Source organism: Idiotropiscis lumnitzeri, chromosome 21, assembly GCF_059441095.1.
Source record: "Idiotropiscis lumnitzeri isolate Australia: NSW breed Sydney's pygmy pipehorse chromosome 21, RoL_Ilum_1.0, whole genome shotgun sequence".
NCBI lineage: Eukaryota > Metazoa > Chordata > Actinopteri > Syngnathiformes > Syngnathidae > Idiotropiscis > Idiotropiscis lumnitzeri.
The window spans coordinates 10184418-10210902 of NC_142411.1; the positions used below are offsets into that span (position 1 = coordinate 10184418).

The 26485-nt window shown below is 39.3% G+C and overlaps 2 protein-coding genes across 3 annotated transcripts in view; both read right to left on the bottom strand.

Moving 5' to 3' along the window:
- Positions 1-727: 727 nt before the first annotated feature.
- Positions 728-19426, bottom strand: LOC148316926 (uncharacterized). Of its 2 annotated transcripts, XM_088285762.1 has the most exons (26): positions 19288-19426; positions 17795-17898; positions 16996-17032; positions 16533-16682; positions 15273-15437; positions 13979-14032; positions 13844-13906; positions 13646-13660; positions 11534-13615; positions 10874-11026; positions 10177-10347; positions 10038-10079; positions 9452-9835; positions 6036-6142; positions 5916-5974; positions 5710-5849; positions 5428-5643; positions 5147-5350; positions 4923-5075; positions 4632-4810; positions 3507-3671; positions 2024-3424; positions 1899-1940; positions 1629-1694; positions 1432-1498; positions 728-1352 (listed from the first exon to the last, which is right to left on the bottom strand). In XM_088285762.1, the coding sequence occupies exons 2-26, from the start codon at positions 17894-17896 to the stop codon at positions 1282-1284; spliced, it is 6288 nt and encodes a 2095-aa protein (XP_088141888.1). In that variant the 5' UTR covers positions 17897-17898; positions 19288-19426; the 3' UTR covers positions 728-1281. The 2 variants fall into 2 exon arrangements, with proteins under 2 accessions (XP_088141888.1, XP_088141887.1); XM_088285761.1 differs by having other exon boundaries at positions 11534-13660.
- A 2374-nt stretch (positions 19427-21800) lies between these two features.
- tnfrsf21 (tumor necrosis factor receptor superfamily, member 21) overlaps positions 21801-26485 on the bottom strand; it is a 28702-nt gene continuing 24017 nt past the window's right edge. Inside the window, exons 5-6 of the mRNA XM_088286500.1 lie at positions 25201-25441; positions 21801-23505 (exon numbers count right to left, since the gene is read on the bottom strand). Of these exons, the coding sequence (XP_088142626.1) occupies positions 23276-23505; positions 25201-25441 (471 nt within the window). The 3' untranslated portion in view covers positions 21801-23275. The remainder of the gene's footprint in view (positions 23506-25200; positions 25442-26485) is intronic.

Consider the following 26485-nt stretch of genomic DNA (forward strand, 5'->3'; position numbering starts at 1 on the left):
CAGGCCTCGTGGCATTCTTTTTCACATAACTTTCATCCATTAGAACATAATTTTTCTCCAAACAAAAAAAAGTCTTTACTATTTGGCCAAATTTCCTTGAATTAACTACTACTCTGACTATTACATGCTTGGTAAACTGAGGGCTGAGAAAGCAATAGCTGTGAGTCTGTGAAGACTGACATTATAAATGTTGAGTCATTCCAGAATTGAAGGAATATTTACTTGCAAAATTAATATAATATAATATTTATATATATATATATAAATAACAGAATGATGAATTCTTAACAGGGCGGAAATGACAGAACAATAATCTTGGGCTACGTCCTCTGGAGAGTTCATGTATTTGCTTTATCAGTCAAATCAATCGGGCCGCATCGACTACATGATACTTTACATAATGAAAGACTGCTACGTTCTTGCTTCTCAGTCGTGCAAAAAAATGATGCTTGGTCAAGTATGCAACATTTAAAAAATGCCCTTCAAGATACATCAGCATTTTGCTTGTGCAATGCAAAGCAAGGTATTATCTAAGGTAGCCCAAGGATGAAGTCAACCAGAAAAAAGAAAAGGTTGGCCATTTTATTATTTGAGCTGAGATCCATTGGAACCACACAAATTCCGAATGAGCAATCTTTGTATAAGTCAAGGTGTTTAATTTCATTTTATAAATTAAGTGCATTTCTTACAGGCTACATTTTATAAAATAAAAAAGAAACTACTACACTACATTTGCAACTTGTTTTACTGTAAAAGTTAACATTCTTTTTAAAAGCAGTGTGCCGAACACCTCTGAGCGTTGTACATTTTGTACATCCATGTGAATTTTGGTGAAAAAATGCCTCTAAAACCAAAGATTCTGACCTAGATCCACTGAGATGCAGCTTACGAAGAAAAAGCTGCCTACCTCATGGCACCCAAACTAAGGTTTTAGCGTGTTCATTTTAATTATTTTTTCACACCACAGAGAAGGATGTTCATGCAGATGAGCATCAGCATTGTCAAATGCATTGTTAATGGTCATTAAAGTTCAAATGTTTTAATATATTATGTCTTAACATCACTGTGGTTAACTTCAAAATCATACATTTCACATTTTGATGGCATGCACGAGTCAAAGAGTGCATGCTAGGTATTTATACCACTGCAGTGTTTTAAAACAATGACTGGCAACTCATTACAGATAAAATATAACAGTGTACTAAATCGTACAGAGACAGATTTCCGACAGATTTCTTAAATCTAACTAAAGCCCATTTGATGAGTGATTATTCATCTGATTCAGATATTGGAGAATGCCTCAGAGCCACTAGAACTGCTTGGGTTTGCAGCCTCTGACACATGGTAGACATCTGCAGGACAAACAATAAAGTCTTGATTAGAAAATGAATTCAAATAAGGATCTCTTGGAGGGGATGATCAATAACTTACTCATTCTGCCACGTAATTTTTGGAACCAGTTTAGACCACTTGAAGAAGAAACACCAGCACTTGTGCTCTAATAGAGACAGCAAAGAAAATAACACAATTCAATGTATGACACAGCAACCCATACACACAACATGAGAAGCTGACAAGTTGTAAGGATGCATTAACTGTAATATAAAAATGATTGGCAAATCACTTACTGCGGTTTGACGGGAGCCAGAGCCTGAGCTTGATACAGGTAGTTTTTTGGAGAGAACGGCTCGGATCTATAATTAAAATCAAATTCAAACTCAATAACGTCACTTGGTGGCTAATGTTCGGAACAATCTAGTAATATTAAAGGGGAAGTCAACACCCCCAAAAATATTTATAATTAAATGATATTTGTGTCTTAATTAGTCCAAATATGGCATTCTGATTAATATTGCATTTGCGTAATATGAGTGAGTATATGACAACACTGAAATTACCTTTGAATCCAGCAGTGTCCCAAACACTAAAATGAAGAAACCCTAAAAAAAAAGAAATAAAAAACAAGACCAAAGTTATGTCATACAAAATGTAAAAACAAATTGGTATGAAGTGAAGAAAATACCTGTAGTGAATTGAAGAAGGCAAATGCAATGTGGATCCCCTCATTCGTTGACGATATCATCGTCCCCACGCCCAAAGACCACGTTAGTCCAAATAAAGGAGTCAAAATAATCACACATCTGGCAATGACAACCAGCGTGTGCTTTTCTTCAGGAGGAGGTTTCTCTCCTACACCTCTTCTCAGCATTTTGAACATGACCACAATGACAATCAAAATGTTTATAAAAACTACAGTCAAGGCCGGTATCACCAAGGCCAGCAGGGCTTTGGTCTTGATCCAGTTGAGCCAACATGCATCGTTTTCCCTGATGTATCCTTTTCCCGGGGCTGTGGCGGCAACAGTGACGACAGCTATTATAAGAGGGCACACATAGCCAAAAGCGAAGCCAATACCCATCATGGCTGATTTGGACATATGGGAGAAGACCATGACGGTTCGGTAGAAGAGAAGAAGACCTGACGCAAGCATCCAGAAGAAGAGAGCCAGGTAGAAAAAGTGCATGAAAAATGTTGCCGTGGTGCATGGCTCCAGTGGAACCTTATGGTCCTCGCCTGGGTTTTCAAGGGGGTTCTTGGCGTAAGAGGCGGCAATTATGAAGCAGATGTCTGCAATCAGCAAAGACAGGGCGGTGTTCACAATGCACACGTGGCGCATGAACGCAGTGCTGTTTCGCGTCAAGGCTTTCCAAATGTATGCTTCAATGATTAGACATATGACCAGACTTGCGATGGATATGCCAACTCCGATATACGTGATGATATCCAACGCGACCCGTATGGATTCGGGGATATCCGTTGCCATCAGAATTGAGAATGAGGTGAGGTGGTTGCAGTTGCAAGTCACTGTATCGTTGATATCGGAAACTAGCGTGCAACCCTCGCCGTCCCAAGCTCCGAATGTGTCGAACAGGCTGAAGTTCCAAAAGACGCACTGAGGATTCTGTGTCAGGGAGTCGTTCTGCTTTTTGAAACTCAGACTAATATTCTGAATCTGTCTTTTGACTCTGACAAGTGCCACCGCAGCATTCACAGTGTCATTTAAGGCAGCAGATGTGCTGGTGGTGTTTGTGAGCGTGCTGTTAAAACTGGAATTCCGTGGTGGCAGGACGTTATCAAGGGTGGAGAAAATGATGGTGGTGATGGTGACATTGTTACCGTTGATGTTTGGGATATCAATGACAACGCTGGAGTTGAATTCTGCATTAAAGGACTCATTGAACGTTGTCTTGTTGAGCAGAATTAATCCAGTTCTGATGGTAAACTCGCCAACTAACTCATCAGCAAACGTCTCCATTGAATTAAGCAGTTCTGAGCTGTCATTGCGAGTGATGTTTTCTCTCAGGACTTCCCAGGATTCTCTTGCGTCGTCACCAATGAGGACATCGACTGTTTCCAGCACATTCTTGCAAATAAAGACATAGTTCCTGGTGAGATTCATTGACCAATTAGGCTTCATTGTAAATGATAATGAATGGTTATCATACCTGCATGACAGTTTTATTCACTTCAGTAGAAACATTGGCAATGATGCTCAGGATGTCAACAATTGCTGATATGGTTGCAGATGAATTGACAATTTCTTGTTTTTCCTCTTGGACGACTTGACTTAGATTTGCAGAAAATTGTGGTACTTCCTCGTCAACCAAATCCTAGGAATGCAATATTATAAACTGGAGTGAAAACTGAATCCTCACGGCAGTCGTCGGGTTTTAGGAATTTATCTTACTTGGCTAAAATCTATGAAAGATTGGCTCTTGATTTTGACTTGGTATTCAAGAGATTCAACTTGGGTTGGAATTAAAAAATAAAAATGGACTTTACATTGCATTCAAATTGCCAGTTTAAAAAGGGGAAGTCAAAGCCAAAACAATTGTTGCAATATGTTCTATGTGCCTTCACTTGTCTCAACATGGCGTTCTGATTAATATTACGTTTGGGGAATATGAGTTGAGCAGCAAAATCCGCCTGGTTTTAGCCTCCATTTTGTCACTTTCTGTCAACTGCAAATGACATCACAGTTGCGAATGACCAGTCACCTGTTTTCTGAAGCTGAGCAATGATTGGCCGTTAGCTAAGCCCTGAGCCCTGTTGTCATTTTCAGTCGATAGAAAGGGACCTAATGTCCGACCTGTGAGATGGCAAAAGAAGTGTGGATTTTACTGCTTTACTCATACTCCACAGAATTTATCAGAATGCTGTGTTTAGACTAGTGGGCCTGCATAGAACATATTCTTGTGAAGAAAAATGTAGGGTTGACTTCCACTTTAAAGCATTATATTTTATTATATTAAGATAATTTCAAAGTATTTGAACTTTTTATTAACATACGAAGTACATTTGTAAAACAAAAAGGAAAGGAATGTTTTCAAATTCGTTCATTTCAAACATTTTTACTCAATCTGTCATTCTTTAAAGTAAGTAAAGTAGAAAGTGCATTTTCCATTTTTTTTATATTCACATCAGAACAATAATTGTTTTTGCAAAAGTGATTATCTGGATCCAAATTACGACAGGATAAAATTTTGGATTCCTGCTCAGACTGTTGTCTGCAATACTCACTGCTTGATCATTTTCACTGAGGGGGAAATATGTTAAATTAGATGACCTACCTCAGAAATTACTAACAAGTCCTTGATTTCAGACACAATGCAATTGTCTTCTAAAAGAATCCATTCTCCTGTATCTCTGCATATTGCAGTCCTGCTCCCCTCTTGACCCGGTTCGCATGCTATCGTTGATATATCATCTGGTCGTCCGCTCCCATACAGCGGATCATTACATGCAACATCTTGTGGGAAAAATAACATGTATATATATATATAATCATTTGTTAAACAATATATGGTAATAATAATGTGTAGATAATGAAGAAAAGGCATGCTTAAAAGTTTGTTTCTTACTGTCATTAAAAATGATCATTTTTGTGATCGCTTCAAACTCTGCTGGATCATCAACTCTGCACGTAAAGGTTAATTCTTGGGCTGACGAACCTGTGCAGCCACTCAGACCATACTGGTGCAAAATGCAGTAGCTTTCCTCATCAGTTTTTGCCACTGTGAAAATGTTAAAATATTACTTGGATAAATTTCAGGGCAGGGTGGGGAACTTTTCATTGTTGGCTTACCGGAGTTTAAAGCACCGTTGCCCAGAAACCACCTGACAATATAGTTGGACTGTACGCAACATTGAAGTGGCTGCGTTCCCCCTTCTGAGCACTTAACATTGACTTGGCTCGGAACTCGCACATTTGGGGCTTGTCTGATTTTTGCTGCAAGTCCCACTTTTGCAAAAGTCATAGCACTGCCAATAATGTTACATTCATAAAGACCTGTTAAAAAGATGGAAAAAGTAGAGTAATAATCAGACTTTATTGAGATTCATCATAAAATGTTACTTTTGACTCACCAGCATCTGCAAGAATCACGTTCCTAATTGTAAGCACCGATACTGTATCAAATAAAGCGATTTGAATTCTTCCACCTGCTTTGATTTCCTGTCCGTTTAATTTCCATTTAGCTTCTGGGATACCTCCTAATTTAATGTTATCAGGAGTGGGGTCACACGTCAATGACATTGACCTTCCAGTATATGTCACGTCGGGGAATTTGAGTTCAGTTGGACCTTAGGAAAACATAGTTGCAGGGGTTACAAGTGGGATCAAGTTACAAAAATCATGGTTGAACTTACTGGTGTAACGTGCATTAACAAAGCCAATAACACTAGCAATGGGTTGCATTGCGTCCGGGAGTCCTTGATTCACCACAGCAAGTTCCTCAGTGTTAACTTGTGATGTTTCAACAATAAAGTCTGCAATCACGCTCCCTTGTCTGTAAGAAGAAACAGAAGCAATCAGAGCCCTAAAACCAATTTCTGACTCTATGTGTCATGTTTACCTGAAAGCTGTCACAAAAACATTGACGAATCCTGATAGTTTTTCATATTGGGCAAGTAGCTGCGAGTAAAAGTCAACATTAGGATTGAACCAGTAAAAATGGCAGGCTCGTAGGACTTACCACATCCCTGATTTGGGACTCAAACTCCTTGTAAACGGAGCTGGTTTGATCGCTCAACTCTTGCGTGTACTCTTTTTCGAGTCTGATGGACATTTCAAATTGGAATGCTTTTGAGAAAAAAAACAGAGGTAACACAGAAAAGTAGATGAGTGGACATAAAGATTATTGTAGGGAATCTGAAAAGAGAAACCAAGTTGTGTTGTAATAATGCTGTCACACTATTGCCCCGGCTACCACGGCAGAACCATTTTCCCTAAGTGTAATGCACTATGATGCACTATAATGTGATTTTGGGCATTTTTTTCTCCGTATAGATTATTTACTATTGCTAAAGTCTGAGTGTTCAGAGTTTTCCCATGTGATGTTCGCAAGCTATGTCATGATTGGTCATTACCTGAACCCTGAGCAACTGTGGTGTCATTTCTGGTTGACAGCAAGAGGCAAAATGGTCGCCCCCGAGATGGTTAAAAAACAGTAGATTTTGATGCTTAATTCATATTTCACAAGTGCAACATCAATCACAATATTGTGTTTAATGTGGTGATGCGTAGACAAATTATTGTCAAGATTTTTTTTTTACTTCACTTCCCCTTTAATCTATCACCATGTTCTTGTACAAATGTGAAAATAACCCACACAGGCCTGCCTTTTGATCCCTTTCTAACTTTTTGATCATTTTAACTATTTATCTTCTCATACTTGATCAATTGTAATTTGGATTTTTGATGTAATAAAAACTTAATTCCAGAGACATGAATTTCCAAGTTTACGATCCTTCGCAAAAAACAATAAAGTGGATCCGTTTGAAGATGAAATCTCTTATTTTTGTAGTGTATTTAATTAAATATAAAAAAGTTGAACCTGACTTGCAAATCATTGTATTCTGGTTTTATTTATGTTAAACACAACGTTCCAGCTTCATTGGAAGTGAGTTTCAAGGTGCTGATCTTCATCCCAACCGCTTCACACTCGGCTGCGAACCGCTCCAATGAGAGTTGGAGATCACGGCTTGAGGAAGCCAACAGTACCACATCATCTGCAAAAAGCAGAGATGAAATACTGAGGTCACCAAACCGGATCGCCTCATCGCCTCGACTGCGCCTAGAAATTCTGTCCATAAAAGTTATGAACAGAATCGGTGACAAAGGGCAGCCTTGGCGGAGTCCAACCCTCACTGGAAACGAATTCGACTTACTGCCGGCAATGCGGACCAAACTCTGACATCGGTGGTATAGGGACCCAACTGCCCGTACTCCCGAAGCACGCGCCACAGAACTCCCCGTGGGACACGGTCAAACGCCTTCTCCAAGTCCACAAAACACATGTAGACTGGTTGGGCGAACTCCCATGCACCCTCAAGGACCCTGTAGAGAGTGTAGAGCTGGTCCACTGTTCCACGGCCAGGACGAAAACCGCACTGCTCCTCTTGGATCTGAGATTCAACCTCCCGACGGACCCTTCTCTCCAGTACCCCTGAGTAGACCTTACCAGGGAGGCTGAGGAGTGTGATTCCTCTATAATTGGAACACACCCTCCAGTCCCCCTTCTTAAAAAGGGGGACCACCACCCCGGTCTGCCAATCCAGAGGCACTGTCCCCGATGTCCACGCAATGTTGTAGATGCGGGTCAACCATGACAGCCCCACAACATCCAGAGCCCTAAGGAACTCCGGGCGGATTTCATCCACCCCCGGGGCCTTGCCACCGAGGAGCTTGTTAACCACCTCGGTTACTTCAGCCCCCGAGATAGGTGATTCCACCACGGAGTCTTCAGGTTCTGCTTCCTCAATGGAAGGCGTGTCGGTAGAATTGAGGAGGTCTTCGAAGTATTCTCCCCACCGACTCACAACGTCCCGAGTCGAGGTCAGCAGCACCCACCCCATCTCCACTATAAATAGTGTTGATAGTGCACTGTTTCCCTCTCCTGAGACGACGGATGGTGGACCAGAATTTCTTCGAAGCCATCTGGAAGTCGTTTTCCATGTCCTCACCAAACTCCTCCCACGCCAGAGTTTTTGCTTCGGTAACCACCGAAGCCGTATTCCGCTTGGCCAGTCGGTACCTGTCAGCTGCATCCGGAGTCCCACAGGCCAGAAAGGCCCGATAGGACTCTTTCTTCAGCCTGATAGCATCCCTTACCGCCGGTGCCCACCAGCGGGTTCGGGGGTTGCCGCCACGACAGGCACCGACCACCTTACGTCCACAGCTCCGATCGGCTGCCTCAACAATGGAGGCACGAAACATGGTCCACTCAGACTCCATGACCCCCGCCTCCCCCGGTACGTGGGCAAAGTTCTGCCGGAGGTGGGAGTTGAAACTTTTTCTGACAGGGGATTCTGCCAAGCGTTCCCAGCAGACCCTCACAATACGTTTGGGTCTGCCGGGTCGGACCGGCATCTTCCCCCACCATCGGAGCCAACTCACCACCAGGTGGTGATCAGTAGACGGCTCCGCCCCTCTCTTCACCCAAGTGTCCAAAACATGCGGCCGCAAATCCGATGACACGACTACAAAGTCGATCATCGAACTGCGGCCTAGGGTGTCCTGGTGCCAAGTGCACATATGGAGACCCTTATGTTTGAACATGGTGTTCGTTATCGACAACCCATGACGAGCACAGAAGTCTAGTAACAGAACACCGCTCGGGTTCAGATTAGGGGGGCCATTCCTCACAATCACGCCCTTACCCACGTGAGCATTGAAGTCCCCCAGCAGAACGAGGGAGTCTCCAGGGGGAACGCTCTCCAGCACACCCTCCAAAGACTCCAAAATGGATGGGTACTCTGAACTGCTGTTTGGTGCATAAGCACAAACAACAGTCAGCACCCGTCCCCCCACCTTGAGGCGGAGGGAGGCTAACCTCTCGTCCACCGGGGTGAACCCCAGTGTACAGGCACCAAGCCGGGGGGCAATAAGTATGCCCACACCTGCTCGGCGTCTCTCACCTTGGGCAAATCCAGAGTGGAAAAAAAATCTAATTAATCATTTTTCACATTGCACCAAAAGGTTGAAAATGGCATTTTCAAGAAAATCAAACACAATTTGTCTTTCGAATAATTTGAAGTGGGGAGTGCAATGGCCACTCCCAGACTGGGAGTGGCATTTTAAACCATTGTAGAAAGAACGCTATGAAGTGGCTACCATCCACCCGAACCTGCCGTGAGAACTGTGGCAAAACAAGACAAAACACACATCAGACTCGTGTGGCAAAATTTCAAACGGAGCATGAGGAACTCACTCTTTTTTTTTTTTTTTTTTTTATAACTCTGGGCGATTAGTGCCGGTTGTTTCATTGCAACTACCTGGCACTAATATCCGTGGTTCATGCTAAATAATCATCTCATTCCATAACGTTAATTTCTCTGTGAACCACCCCACTTCACAACATAATATAATGTTTGTACAATAAGTTCTTACGTGTTGCTGCCGTTGGGGCTTGAGTTGTTGTCCTACTAGTTACAGTTGTCTGTGCTTGAGTTGTTCTTGTAATAGTTACAGTTGTTGGCAGTTGAGTTGTAGTTGAATTTGTCACAGTTGTTGGTGCTTTTGTTGTCGTATTTGTTACAGTTGTTGGAGCTTTCGTTGTTGTCGAATTTGTCACAGTTGTTGGTGCTTCAGTGGTTGTCGTATTTGTTGCAGTTGTTGGAGCTTGAGTTGTCGTATTTGTGACAGTTGTTGGTGCTTGAGTTGTCGTATTTGTGACAGTTGTTGGTGCTTCAGTGGTTGTCGTATTTGTTACAGTTGTTGGTGTTTGAGTTGTTGTCGTATTTGTTGTTGCAGTTGTGGAAGCCAGTGTTGTGTCTGTAAAAAGATTAACCATTATTATAATCATTTCAGCAAATACACCTGATGTATTTTTCAAGTTTGGTTAGTTTTGTATAAGGGGTAATTAAATAAAATATAAATAAATAAAAACATATTCCTGTCTCATACTGGCAGATTTATTTCCATGTACAGAAAGGTTTAGTGATCATCCATTTGGTTAAAAAAAACACACACTTACATGTTGTAGGAGAGGTAGTTGTGATGGGACAAACAGAAGTACCTTTAAATTTAAAAAAAAAAAAGAGAGAAACATAATAAATAAAACCTCATTACCAAAGTAGATATTGGCATCTATTAATCAATTCTATACTGCTTACTGTTTTGATCGACAGGTTGGCAATATTGTCCACCAGGAGGAATGGCATTGATGCATCCACATGTGTCATTTGTGATATTGTCACATGATCCATGCAGAAAACATTGGTCACATGACCAACTATAATGATCCTCACATCGGCACTGGAAGCCAACACTGCTTGCACTGCAAACTATAATTAGAAGAGGATGAGGATTACGTCAGGGGTCATCATCATGGTGCCCACTGACAGCAAGTAGCTTCCAGTGACCACATGAGTGGCCCTCAGACTTGTTCTAAATAGTTAAATGAGTATTTTTTTTAATAACGCTATTCAATAACATTGGTTCACAATCCCAAACTTTTTTTTGTTTTGTGTACCCCCAAACTTTTTTTTCTCATACCAAGAGTATCCCCTGACTTGTAAGTGTTAATGATTCTCCAAAATTAGAAATTTTATTTAACTTCCCGCATTTTCAGCAAAGAAATTTGAATTTACAGAACTATCTGAACCCAATTTAAAGGTAAAACTAAAAACAACCCAGATTTTTTTTTAAAGCAAACAACTTGCTTGATTTGTTTTGTTAACTAACATTGTTGCCATGAATATGAATGCACATGTAGACACGTTAAAATAATTTTTGTACTGTAATTCATTGTATTTTCTTAAGTTACCAGGAATTTATACTACTGAATGATCAAATTTTTTAAAAAAGTACCTGTCGTCATGTTGATTTCAGCGATTGTGGAGTTGCCGCCAATGAAGATGGGATAACTGATGTTTCTCAGAATGTTCCTCAGTAGATTTATCACGCTCACATCTGTGGTGCTCAGCTCAATCGAGAGGATGTATTCATGAACAAATGGAGCTACTGCAGGGAAATATTAAATGGGAACATAGCACAATACAGCATGTTTAGGAAGAACGGCAACTGATTCAATCATATTCTCATCAACTCATATTTTCATTTTGCTATGCCAAAGCAGTGTCGGCCTAAAATTATATATACAAAGATTGTTAGATAAACATTGAATCTAGATTGCCTCAAGTGATGTGCGAGGCACAGTTGTTTTTTGTATAGTATTGATGGTTTCTATAACAGTGACGTAATCAAGTATGTATTAAACAAGTATAACCAATGATTGGTCCAGATATTAAAAAAAATCACTCCATCAGGTTGAAATTGACATTTTCAAGTAAATTAAACATAACTTGGCATTAGAATAATTTGGAGCAGGGAGTGCGGCCACTTATCTGGCATGATGCTATGGTATTATACGAACATCCACCTACTCCACCCCGTGGATCTTTTTTTTAATTTCTCTGTGATTAACACTACTTCACATCAAAATATAGACTATGGGTAATAGGTTCTTACATGTTAGTGTAGTTGTTGGTTCTTCAGTTGTTGTCATGTTCGTTGTTGGTGCTTCAGTGGTTGTCATGTTGGTTGTGGGCGCTTCAGTGGTTGTTGCATTCGTTGTTGGTGCTTCAGTGGTTGTCATGTTGGTTGTTGGTGATTCAGTTGTCGTATTGGTTGTTGGTGCTTCAGTGTTTGTCATGTTCGTTGTTGGTGCTTCAGTGGTTGTCATGTTGGTTGTTGGTGATTCAATTGTTGTCGCATTCGTGGTTGGTGATTCAGTTGTTGTTGTTGTGTTTGTTGTTGATGATTCAGTTGTTGTATTTGTTGTTGGTGCTTCAGTGGTTGTCATGTTGGTTGTTGGTGATTCAGTTGTTGTATTTGTTACAGTTGTTGGTGCTTCAGTGGTTGTCACGTTCGTTGTTGGTGATTCAGTTGTTGTCGTATTGGTTGTTGGTGCTTCAGTGGTTGTCATGTTCGTTGTTGGTGCTTCAGTGGTTGTTATGTTCGTTGTTGGTGATTCAGTTGTTGTATTTGTTGTTGGTGCTTCAGTGGTTGTCATGTTCGTTGTTGGTGCTTCAGTGGTTGTTATGTTTGTTGTTGGTGATTCAGTTGTTGTATTTGTTGTTGGTGCTTCAGTGGTTGTCATGTTCGTTGTTGGTGCTTCAGTGGTTGTCATGTTTGTTGTTGGTGATTCAGTTGTTGTCGTGTTTGTTGTTGATGATTCAGTTGTTGTATTTGTTGTTGGCGCTTCAGTGGTTGTCATGTTGGTTGTTGGTGATTCAGTTGTTGTATTTGTTACCGTTGTTGGTGCTTCAGTGGTTGTCATGTTGGTTGTTGGTGATTCAGTTGTTGTCATATTGGTTGTTGGTGCTTCAGTGTTTGTCATGTTTGTTGTTGGTGCTTCAGTGGTTGTCATGTTCGTTGTTGGTGATTCAGTTGTTGTCGCATTCGTGGTTGGTGATTCAGTTGTTGTTGTGTTTGTTGTTGATGATTCAGTTGTTGTATTTGTTGTTGGTGCTTCAGTGGTTGTCATGTTGGTTGTTGGTGATTCAGTTGTTGTATTTGTTACAGTTGTTGGTGCTTCAGTGGTTGTCACGTTCGTTGTTGGTGATTCAGTTGTTGTCGTATTGGTTGTTGGTGCTTCAGTGGTTGTCATGTTCGTTGTTGGTGCTTCAGTGGTTGTCATGTTTGTTGTTGGTGATTCAGTTGTTGTCGTGTTTGTTGTTGATGATTCAGTTGTTGTATTTGTTGTTGGCGCTTCAGTGGTTGTCATGTTGGTTGTTGGTGATTCAGTTGTTGTATTTGTTACCGTTGTTGGTGCTTCAGTGGTTGTCATGTTGGTTGTTGGTGATTCAGTTGTTGTCATATTGGTTGTTGGTGCTTCAGTGTTTGTCATGTTTGTTGTTGGTGCTTCAGTGGTTGTCATGTTCGTTGTTGGTGATTCAGTTGTTGTCGCATTCGTGGTTGGTGATTCAGTTGTTGTTGTGTTTGTTGTTGATGATTCAGTTGTTGTATTTGTTGTTGGTGCTTCAGTGGTTGTCATGTTGGTTGTTGGTGATTCAGTTGTTGTATTTGTTACAGTTGTTGGTGCTTCAGTGGTTGTCACGTTCGTTGTTGGTGATTCAGTTGTTGTCGTATTCGTTGTTGGTGCTTCAGTGGTTGTCATGTTCGTTGTTGGTGCTTCAGTGGTTGTTATGTTCGTTGTTGGTGATTCAGTTGTTGTATTTGTTGTTGGTGCTTCAGTGGTTGTCATGTTCGTTGTTGGTGCTTCAGTGGTTGTCATGTTTGTTGTTGGTGATTCAGTTGTTGTCGTGTTCGTTGTTGATGATTCAGTTGTTGTATTGGTTGTTGGCGCTTCAGTGGTTGTCATGTTGGTTGTTGGTGATTCAGTTGTTGTATTTGTTACAGTTGTTGGTGCTTCAGTGGTTGTCACATTCGTTGTTGGTGATTCAGTTGTTGTCATGTTCGTTGTTGGTGATTCAGTTGTTGTATTTGTTACAGTTGTTGGTGCTTCAGTGGTTGTCACATTCGTTGTTGGTGCTTCAGTGGATGTCGTATTTGTTGTTGGTGCTTCAGTGGTTGTCGTATTCGTTGTTGGTGCTTCAGTGGTTGTCGTATTCGTTGTAGAGGCCATTGTTGTGTCTGTTAAAAGATGTTGGATCAATGAATGCAGTGTCTCATAATAGCATTTTTTAAGTAGCCTATACATATGTAGTCTACTCAAAAATCTATCTGGATCCAGATGATTTCATTTTGTTCAACCAGTTGACAAAAGAAAATCATCTTTTATTTTTTTCAGCGTATACAAAATTCCTGAACTCTTACATATCTCTGTGTTTGGTCCATCAGTTTTGGTTTTGAAGGTGGTGGTAGAAGCCAGTCCTGTGCCTGTAAAAGACGGAAATTAGTTGAAACCCATGTCCACTTTCATTATGGAAAGAATTGAGATTATTGACTCACTTGTTTTTGCCGTACTTGTCGTGATTGTAACAGCTTTAGAAAACAGTATTGTGGCTGAAAGAAACAAGCACCTGAATCACATGACCATATCTTGTTTTTAAGACTCGTGAGGTGGACGCACGGTTGGAGTATGAAGATGATCATTCATCATCGATAACAGCTTTACCTATCCAACTACTGTAACCTTTCATTGGTTAAATGGAGAAAGATACTGCTTTAAATAACACCAGTTCTTTTTCGGAGCATATCTGTAATGCCACTCCAGAAACGTCAATAAAGGTGACCCAAAAGGAGAAAATACAACGACAACCACAGACTGAGGGTGGGGACCAGGTAAATCTCTGATCTGGTTGCTTAGTACGGAAAAGTAGACACATTTACTATCTGCCAGTATTTTAGTATCTCCCTCTAGAAATTGAACTCTTGATGCAGTTGGGGGCCAAAAGTTGTTGAAGTGCCGGGGAATTTTAACCGATTGCCTGAAAAGGGTTTAGAGAATCTATTGGAAAAAAAACAAAACAATTTTCATGCCATGTCTCGTAAGCATATCGTATTTTTGAAAACAATGCAAAATTGTCAGGCAATGATTTAAAAAAAAAAAAAAAGGAAACACACACAACCCTTTCGACCAAATATTTCACACGGATGAAATTGTGCCCACGGGCCACAGAAGAGTGCTGCCAATGAGCCTGTTCCTCACCTCAAACTGATTTCAAGTTCATCTCCTCAATTCCAGCACACTGGCCCTCACTGACGTCAGCATTTGCAATCAGCACCACTACCACATCTGTCTGTTCCGATCTCGACACATGACTACATTTAATAATCCACATCTCTGCTGAATATTATGTATTTTATTGAACTTACACTTTTATCATATTATTGTAGAAACTTTGCAACTTTCCACTGCCCGACATGTGAATACAAATAAAACTAATTTAAAATTAATTGCTTGTTTGATTGGCTGTTCATGTAATGTAAGGAAAGTCTCATGGTCCTTCAAGCGTTCATTCTCGCTCTCGCGTGCTGTGAGCGGAATAAAACTGTGTGTTCTTTTAATTTTTATTTTATTTGAAGTCAACACATATCGTGGTTATAATTCGCCTTACTGCAACTTAACATCATAACAATAAACGAATTGTTAGACTGCAGTACCCTCACATTCAATAACTTTGACCCGTGTCAGACTTATGAGATAAGTCAACATGAAGTATACATGCCTGTAAAAACAAATGTTTCATAAGAAGATGAATTTCTATAAAACAAGCAAGATTGATGAAGACTCAGGTATCACCTATCCTTGGCAGGCAGTATTGGCCTTCAGCGGGGATGCTGTTGATACATGTGCAGGTATCATCAATGATGTCATCACAGGCTCGATATGTCACGCAGGCCTCATTTGGCCAAAAAAAGTCTTCCTCGCATCGGCATTGGAAGTTGCTCCCATTGAGATAGCAAACTAAACCAAAAAAAAAAAAAAGGAAGTAAGAATAGAGAACATTGTGAATGTGAAATAATTTATGACAAAATGATGTTTGCACATAGCACATACTATGTGAGATACGTAGATATATGGAAGCGCTTGGGAACAGTATATGTCTGTTTCGTCAGTTAAAGGCGAAGCAGAAATATACTTTCTGTGAAAGCTTGTGTCAAATAAACCAGTGAGTCTCTAAGGTGCCACCTCTGTTTTGGGTCATTAACTCATTATAGTTCTGTGGCCACATATTGCCCAATTAGATGTCAAGCATGCCATTTCTCCACTTTCAAAATTCATCCAAGCTGGACAGTTACGGCACACGGGCTGTTTGTTTGACACCCCTGATCGACAATAAGTGTTTAGTTGGATCCAGTCACAAGAAGGAGTCATGCCATATGAGCTAGGCCAAAAATTATTTTAACTCTACATTGCAGCTATTGGTGCTGGCCTCTCCAGGAGGATTTCTTTTGACAGATTTCATAATTTAAAGGAAATATTACGCAGGACGGGCACGCAGGACGGGCACATGCGAGGACTTCAGCTTCAAAGTGGCTGGAGCAGCTAAAGATTCTTATCATCAATGTGTGTTTAACAAGTCAACCATCTTCAGCTGTCCACTTTGACACATTTCACACACAGAAGAATCACAAAGTGGTTCCACTGATTATTTTATGACTTTACTTTCAAATGGCAATTGTCTAATACACTTACTTTTTTTTTTAACGCACTCCAGAAAACACAAATACTGCTCACTGGAATAAGGAATATTTAGCAGAAAAACATTTCTCTCACTAGTTACTAATTGTGACAGCCACCTTAGACAGTAGAAATAACCAGAAAAACTTGAACTAAGACAATGACGTGACTACTAGCAAAACATAAGAACAGCTTTAATCTGTTTATCTGACATTGTTTTCTTGGGCATTCCTCAGAACAAAGTAAACAGATTCCATGGAGGACCGCAGATTCATTATGTTTTTTCCCCCATGTGTATATATATATATATTGACCCCCCCTCACAAGATACAAAAATTCATAAACAATGCATGATTGTACTTATGTTTGATAGCATACCTGTGGTGATGTCCAAGTGTATCAACTTTATTTGGGGATCCAAAGACAGGGAATAGCTGTTATTACCCGTCAGGCTGCGAAGATAATTCACTGTCTCAAGACTTGTCACATTTAGCTCAATGGACACTTCATACTCATATTGGAACAGCGCTGCAAGGGAAGAAACAAATTTTCTCAACTTGTTAACGGTTTTAAATTATTTTTCTCGGTAGCTGAGTTTTTGAAAGTCTTTCCTCTGCCTGTTTCCATGTGTGTGTTAATGTTAAATCATTTGTTGTTTTTTTATTGATGGAGGCCAAGCCAACCAAGGGCAATGGAAAACGTCTTCCAAAAATAATGTCCTTCATGGGGGCTTTTTGAGCTTGCTGCTTTGTCTGGTCCAACTCTAATGTCCTGGAATGGATAGTTTGAACCACAATACAGTATTTTCCGAAGAATATTCAGCATAAATAATTTCACTCACCTTGCCGTTTCTCCCTAATAATGTGTTGTTCTTGATGCTTAAAAAAACGAATAAAAAGACGTTTTAATTGAATTGTCCATGTCTGAGTTTCTCAAACCTTTTACGGCAAATATTCCCTTAAAAATATTTTGCAATCCATGTGCCACCATCATGACTAACATTAAATACAGTAGTGTAGTAGGCAAAAGTGTTCCTTAAAAACAATACTGAGGTATAGTCCTCAAAATAATATTAAGAATATTGTAAGACAGTCAAATTATGCACAGTTTATACATTAACACTTCATAAACATTAAAAAGCATAATTTAAATAACTAGTTATTAATTTAAAAAATGCATGTGAATAAGTGCACATTCCCCATTTTAAGAATAGTCTATGTATTGAATTGCATGATAACATCTGAGCGTTTTCACACTGCACTTAGCAAATTGCAGCGCAACATTGATAAAACCTGTGTGTGTTATATAATATATTATATATATATAAATAGCGTTGCAGTGCAACGAGCAAGTTTGCTGCACTGTGCTTCAGCTGCAAATTGAAAAATGTTTTCAAGAGCTGCGTCGCCATCTCGTCAGAACGTGCACCAAGTAAGCAAGACGGTGGCAGAGTGATTTCAGAGTGCTATCAACAAGAAACCAACCAGCGAGCAAAGCCTGCCCTTTACTTCCTGGTTGTTGCACACATTTACATATATGGGCATGCTTGTACCAGGGCGCTGTCATCCTTGCTCGGTACTCCGCGGCAAACAGCAAGAAAACCAAGTGTGGTGTGAAAAAGTCGAACACAGAGAGCCTACCGATGACACCAGGCTTGACAATTTGGTGACTTTTCCTGTTTCCAAAATACATAGTGTCGTCAAGAGGAGAGCAATGATCAAGCCATTCTTAAATATTGCCATTCCTTCAGAGAAAAAAAAAACAGAACAAGAATTAAAAACTTTTTTTTCTATTCTTCCATCAGCTTGCTTTAGCTTGTAATACATTTTAACAACGCAGTCGGACACAAAGGACTTTCAACAAAATCGATCACCGGTCACCAACTTCATACACCCGTTGGACCACATGAGTACTTTGTACCTCGCTATACAATCACATAGCATACAGCATGTAGTGATCTGTCAGTGATTTACAAGACAAAAATTCTGGATCTCTTTCGTTTCCTTTTTTTCCTCTTCAAACAATTTGTAATACAACACATTAAAGGTGTCGCAGTAACCTATAATTAGCGTCATGGATTTATCCGGTAAACAAGTGAACAAAGAAGAGTACTTGGGCATATCTGCCCATCAAGAGAAATTAGTCACGTACTTGCACATATGATCGCTGAGTTTAACAATAAAATAAATAAATAAATGTGTGTCCAAAGTATTTGGATAGTGGAGCAGTTCTGTTTGGTCGGTAAGCCCTGAACAGTATAGTTGTGACAGCTCCGCGAATAGTGAGTGTGTGTGTGACTTAAGCCAAGCAATTAGTTAATTTAAATAAAAATATATATATATATATATATATATTTCACCATCTTTATATGTCGACATAAGATAGCTCCAACCCAATTCATGAGGGTACAGTAAATCAGCGCTTGTGCAAGTCCACATCTGAGAGAAATGGGGTTGAGTGGTAATAGCCTCAAAAGTCCCTGATTCCAAATTAATGTAAAAAGCGGGGGAATTATACGGCAATTATTGATCAATGGGATAGTTTGACCAAATGTGGCTGAAATTAACAACTACCATCTACCAATCTAATTTCTATAATGCTTTTCCAGTTGAGGGATTCAGGGACGGAGGGCAGACAATAACCTTGAATGGTCCCCGGTCCATCACAGGGCAGAAATAAAAAACATATTACCACTTCCTTAAGACCATTTGTAATGCATTTAAGATAATAATTATTCACCTATCAGTGAATCAGGCCTGATCTTTCACAAATTTGGCCAATTTGGTTTGTTAGGCTGGTTTACTAAATCTGATTGACGTCGTATTGTTATAGTCATAAATCATGGATGAATAAAAATAATAATAATCTAATGAAATATTATTTTACTAGTTAAACTTGTATTACAAATACAAAAACACGGCAAGTTACAAACCCAGCATTTTTTCAACATGTGAAACAGGCTAACTAAACACAGAATGTTTGACTTGCAAATTGGTCAACCCAAGTTAATCTCTACATGATGACAAACTACAGTAATAAAAATGTGTAAGAAAATTGGTCCACCATCTAATTCAGTCAACCCATTACTGAAGAAAACAGAAAAATAAAAGGTATAAGTAGTCAGTTTTCTTACCTTGGTTCACATTTCCTCCCGCTTCTGCTGATATTGGCACTTTTGTGTATACAGTTAGCACATTTCATGATAAAAGCATACAGCTTGTAAATGCCTGCCCAACCCACACACTGAACTATGGGAAACATGCTGCTTCAAATACTTCCTGAAATTTGGTAAGACACACACACACACCTGTGCACACGCACTCACACACACGCGCACACATATACACACAGATTGACGATCACATTTTACAATCTTGTTTCCTTGTGTGTATTTTCTGTTAGTGTGTGGGATTTCCCTTTGTCTGGGAAAAAAATGACTTTGATGTTTATATAATTATCGAAATGCATTTACAATTATGACAAACAAAAGATCAAATCAAAGACCAATAATTGCTCTCAAACAACTGGTGTAATTACCTCTTGGGAATTAGTAACCTGCAGCAGAATACTGACGCATATACATGTATAGAGGAAGTAATGGATCATTGATGTTTTACTAATGAACACATCCTTTAAAATTTTTGATATGTATAAAGGAAGAAAATCTGAATTTAGAGAAGACATTGAAAATATTAGTAATTGGATAATCGAGGACATTAATTTCAGCGTTACATAATAGGTATTAAATCCCAACTGATATGGATTTTTTTTTTTTTTTAGTCCGATTCCGTTTGTGCCGTTGTGGGAAAGAGCACAGCCTTATTGATCTCCGGCCACTCGGCACGGATCGCCTCCTTTTCTTTGAATTTTGTAATTTAGTAATAAGAAGTATCAGGGTTCATTTTATCAATGAACAACCAACTCGATTCAAATGTGATTTCAAACCGGAAGCGAAACAATGATATTATAATCACTATAATGGCAATATTGGACTTGCTCTTCTTGCATAACCGGATCATTGTTGAACTATCTAGAATTTCACAGAGTTGCTCCTTTAAAGTACTACTTATCAGAAAAGCCCTTTTACGGATTGGTTGGGTTAATTTGTTTGCTTCGATGATTCCTAAAAACTGCCTGGACAAGCTTGACAGGTCTTGAAATGCAAATATGTATGTTGTCAGCAAATGTGCATCACTTGAAATGAAAAGAGGCAAGATAATTGGGAGGATCACGTCTGACTATGCAAGCTGAAAGAAATTCCTTATTTTTATGTAATAGATGAATATGACCCAAATGAGTGCAAACAGTCCGGAAAACATGTAAATGGATGGAAATGTTTACTTCTCTGTTAAACACTTTGAATCTTACTTGGCCTGAGGTGCAATCTCTGGTTTGTTAAAATGTTACCCTTGAAAATTATGAGGATTAACTTTCTCGATGGGATTACTAAAGTATTGAAAAATGAAAAACGACATGAACAATGCTTTGTCCCTGGAGAGTTTGCGAGCTCTGGAAATCCCAATTAATTAGGCAATTATTAAATAAAGAAAAAAAATTATTAAAGACGAGAAAAAGCAGCAACTGCCTCCTTTTGCAATGTCTTTCAATTTACAGTATTACAAAATTGTTTTGTATTTTATTTTTGTATGTAATTGATTTTAAAGACTTTCCTACTCTCTTCGCTAAATGTTCTTCTGTTCTGTGAATTCACAAATGTCGTTTGTTTATTGGCATGGACCAGAGGCACCTTTGTGACCGCATTAGTGTGTGTGTGTGTGTGTGTCCTTATTGTTGTGTTGTTAACCAGTGTAACCAGAGCCTTCTGTTGACTGGGGCCTTTTAGATGAGAACAAAAAGACGTTTACATCACGTAAGCCAAGGACAGAACAAGCATGAAGATTGTGTGTCAAATGCGGATTGATTATTTGAACAAAGTGGTTCATCCACGTGAAACAAGACACAATGGTGAATCTGTGCATTCAAGTGGGGCAATTCATGACTTGGAATGAGGAAATGTATATGACATGTGAAACAACAAGACATTTGGTACTTATGAGGTACCGTACAAAAATTCAGATTTGCTTAATGCTCAAATCATTTCATAACTTGGAATTGATTACGGTATCAAAAACACAAACAACAAATAACAGAAAATAGCGAAGAATTACTATTATAAATGCACTTTGTCTCATCGGTTTCTCCATCCACTATGTCAAGGACGTCTCTCATGCGCCTCGAAATGAAATGACAGGACCAGCTTCGATTGGTGGCCAATGAATTACGCTGTGTTCACACCCACAGTGGCGCAACACTCTTTTCCAATGCGCCTGGGTTTGTTTGCATTAATCTGTGAAAACTTAATCTAGCCTGCCCTCGCACAGATTTAGACCATGCCTCATGTCATAGAATTTGAGATATGTCATATGCACTGTAAAAACACAATGGTACTACTGAGCAATGATTATTTTTTCCTTCTACACTTTACAAGGCGGATGTTTTCCCAGCCTAGCATCTTGCCATGTGGGAAGAACTTGCAGAGGACATTGCCCCTTTCGTCGACGAATGACCCATTACATTACATAAAAAGTCTATTCAAAAAACAAACAAACAAACATTTCCTGGCATGAATAACCACCACACACGACATTATGACAAATATTGAGCTTTTATTGTTCGATTTTAAAGTTACAAAGCAAACATAGCGGCTATGCTTGTGAATATTGAAATCATCCACTCAACCCACCATCACCTTCATCTTTTCATACGTCAATGTAGAGGAGAAAAAGAAAAAAAAAGCCCTTACACAATGGAAGTTCAAGTGAGGGCATCCTCGTTATCCTCTTTGTCCTTCTGTCAAGTTCACAGCAGCATATTTTTAAATCTTTGTTATCGAGAGAGTCACGCCGAGTACCAACGTTGCTGCTGCTATCATGGTGACCACCATTGCAGTTTTTTCCTTTTTTGGTGTACTTTGCAGTTCATTTTAGAGTACATTTAAAGAAAACCAGAGTGCATTATGTCTTTCTTTTGAATCAAAAGTCATACTTCAGACATATTTCAAGTAGAAGGTGGAGTATGCATATCTTGTATTCCAGCACGTAACTGGGTCATGCCAAAGCAGCGGCAAATGCACACAATGGCTTTAAAAAATAAAATTAAATGAAAAAAACTTTGTTAATAAAGGGATGCAACAAAAACATATTGAAACAGTAGTAAAAAAATCTGATAAAAAGTGAAGCATATGTTAACATTTTATAGATGACCACAATGTATTGCACAGACATATTGTGGATTTTTTTTTCATGCATTCCATTAAGCATCTGGAAGAAAGCACTATTAGAGCATTAATAATCAACTTGCTCTGCAATAAGTTGGTAATTACACTCTCATCATCCCTTTCATATCGTCACATGAAAAACATGTAATCAAATCAAAATTGAAGATGGCGAACCCACTTTGGCCCATTTTGAAATCGCAAGTGATGCTATAAATTCACACAATGGCTATTCCAGATGGTGGTCTGCACACACAAAAATATTTTCTGAGGACAAATGAATTAGTGCCTTACTCTAAAAACACAAATTCGAAAAAGTGTTTCTCAGAACCTCCAAACTGAGTGGACTTGGAGAGAGAGTGAGATTAAAGTGGAAGAAAATGTGCAAGTATGGCTTTGGTTCGGGTGGAGCCAGGTTGTAGAGAGAGTGGGAGAAAAAATATATCGGAGCTAGTTGAGGCACATAAGGTGAGGGCAAAACCCACACCGTGGATAATATGTCGAGTAATATATGTTTAATTGTTGAAGAGCCTTTATTAAAAAAAAAAACAAGAACAATACCATTGTACTTACTTGTTTTTCACTTTTTGAAGCCGGGAAATCCAGTATTCTCCAATGAACGGAGCTGGTTTAAAATAAAGAAAGTGCTTTGTATCATGTATCATATTGTGTCACTATAAAATGAAAAGCAAAAAACCATCAATAATTGAAATATAAATTTTAAACAAAACTTGAAGATGGATACGTTTCTAATCAAAACTGTGCTCAATTTGAATTGAATGGGACCAGATTTTCTTCCCGCATATTTCATGACCTGATTTCATCCTCTTCCTTGCCTTCTCTTTGCCTACAAAAGGTCGGGCATATGGCTGTAAACCGAATCCAGCAGTGTCTGACTGGCCTCTTGACTTTTGACTCCCGCAATCTCAAAAAGCTGGTCCAACTTGTCCTCGGCAGCTGCGATCTCCTCGATAACGTGCAGCTCCTCGGGGTTCAGAATGTGCAGCATGTCGTCAAAGATGGGTTGGAGGTCGCATGGGTCTAGGCGGACTTGCCGAAGCACTGTATCTTTTTTCTCTGTGGGGATGACAGAGAAGGGGATTTCTCACTGATAGTACTTGTACCACTGATCAATAAATAACTGGGTTGACACACATATTTTCACTGTAGGTAAGGGGATATTAGGAAGTTGGCAGCCAGGGTGTGAAGTTTAACACATGAATCTCCAATCATCTCCTTTAAAAGCAAATGTCACTGTTCGACATTGATTGTGAATGTCACACCAGATGTGTGTCAGAGATTTACATCATATCTGATGATGGGAATTTCCATCTGAGAGGCTCAGATGAAAAAGTGTCACCACTTGTGTTACGCTTCTGATGTGCTACTTTTGCAAAAACTATGTGAATAATTAATTATTCATTTTCAGAGAGAAACACAAATAAAAGTTTCACAATTAAGTTACAATTTAATGCCCTCATTAAATTTTCTGTTAAATAGTTTTTTCAAAACATTTGAATAGTGTATGGTTCCAACCATGGGGCTGTGGACCGATAACGGGCCACGAGCCACATTGGGCTGGGACGTTCAGATGGGGAAAAATAAAAATACATGAACAAATAAAATATGCTAATTGTCTCATACAAATTAGCAAAATGAGTAAAGATAGCACGGATGAGGCCCGCTCGCGGCGAGCGCCAAATCTGCATTGATTTTAAAGATTGGTGCATACTTTAGTATCTTGACCTTTTGACCAATAATTTGACCTTGAAATTGACCTTGTGGATGACAATTGTTTTTTTTTTCAGGAATTGTAATCTCTTACATGTTCTCTAAAACATTTATAAGGTTCAGAGATGACATTTCTTGTTTAGTAGCAATAAGGAGTTAAATTAAATGACTATTCATTGAATATGCATTTCTTTGCATACTTTAATTAATTTCCGATTCCGGTTCTGTTTAAGTACATTGAAGATTAGAGTATATGTAATATTAGTGTAATTACAAAGAACTGTGTTAAAAATTTGAAAATTAATCTCCAGAGTTAACGCTTTCATTTTGACAGCTCTAATATAGTGTCTAGTCAATAGAGTACAATACTGATGACAACCACAAGAGGGCAATCATAATCCATTTATTTTCTATAATGCTTATCCACATTTATGGTCCCAGTCAGGTAAGGTGAAGCCAACCCAAGCTGAATTGCGCAAGAAGCCGTGTCTAGAGGAGTCTACCGCCAACATATCAGAGTAGAGTGAAAAATTATTATTATCTACTCTGGGCCTCCAGAGGTGCTGTTTCAAAAGCGAAGTAAATACGGTAAAATATTCTTTTTCGTATTTGGGATTATACACAATCAAAGTATGGATTCAAAATGAATTAAATGATAAATTATGTTTAAATATTGAGGAAGGCAGGGACTGCAGGTTGGAAATTCAAAATGGTGACGTTTTGCATAAGTAAAACTGATAATCGGTGTAATCGATAACTGATAATCGGAACGGGTAGGCAAACATTTGTGCTTAAGAACCACATTGCATTACAGTTAACCAAATATCTAATTAAAAACATAAATGCTTCACCGATGTTTTTTAATTTTATAATTGACAATAAAACAACAAACCAACAATTTAATAAGTTAAATGAATAACAAATTAACACTGTTGTATGAAGAAAACTGCAAAATTCCTGGAAAAAATATTACTGGATTATTGAAAGTGTAAACGTCAGGAACAGAGCAGGCCGCTCAAATTTCCCACGTTCGCCACTCACCTTTAGTGATGAACGAGCCGTTCCGACTAAGAGCCGAGTCTTTGCTGGAGGTGGAGTCACAGCGGAGCAGCGGTTCCGACTCATCGTGGAAGAAGCCTTTGGTGCGGTCCACTGGCGACTGCTCCACACCTACAGCACTGCCGCCGCTGCCGCCGATGCTGCTGGGAGACTCCGGAGGCTTGTGAATAGGACTGAGGCTTTGGCTTACATTCACTGACGTCATCAGCTGGTTTATGTCAAACTGGGGAAAGTCAGAAAACACAACATGAGGAAGCTGAGCAACATTGCCTTGGTGTTTTAATTGGGCTAATTAGTCATGCAAATTGATCATATTGATTGATAAACGTGTCCAATTATAATGCAGTTACAGGTGATATTACACTTTAGTTTTTACTGTTAGCTATTTAAAGGCAAAGTCAACCCCCCAAAATTCTTTGCAGTAAAATTTTCTATGCAGGTTCACTAGTCTAAAAATGGCATTCTGATTAATATTGAAATCGATAGAAATAGAGTTAAGCAGTAAAATAAACCTGCTTTTGTCAATCTCCATGGTGGCCATTTTGCCACTTGCTGTCGGCTGAAAATGACAACACAGTTGCTCAGGGTTCAGCTAACAACAAATTATTCCTCAGCTAACGAGAAATCATGGCTCTGCTTCAGAGTACAGATGAGTCGTGATTGGTCGCTACCTGAGCCCTGAGCAATTGTGATTTTCATTTTCAGTCCACAGAAGTGGCAAAATGGCCGCCCCCTGAGATGGCTAAAAATGGGTGGATTTAGCTGCTTAACTCATATTCCACAAATGCAATATTGATCCGAATGCCATTTTTCTACTGGTGGACTTGCCTAGAATATATTCATGTAAAGAAAATTTTCGGGGTTGACTTACCCTTTAATTTTTTTTTTAAAAATCTTTCGAAATATTGAAAATGAATATATTCAGATTCAAGTTGTGACTGCAATGCTTCATTTATTATCTCCATGTACTGTATCTCCTTATTGTCCTTTGTCTCTTGTCCTTGTATCGGCGTAAACCCCTCCCCTCTCCCCTGTCTCTCTCTGGAGCTGTAATGAACATTCGGTTCCAACCAGTAAGGACTGGTTTGGAGATGAGCTCATGAGAGAAGGTCTTGTTTTTCCCAGCCTGAAGGTAGCGGCAGAAATATCAGCACTGCTCAAATTTTCTTGTGTTCTCCTCCATTCATTGATGACTACGTCCCTGTGGTGCGCAGATTTGACAGAACAACTCTCTGTCACTTGAGATATATTCTATAAACCAATTTCC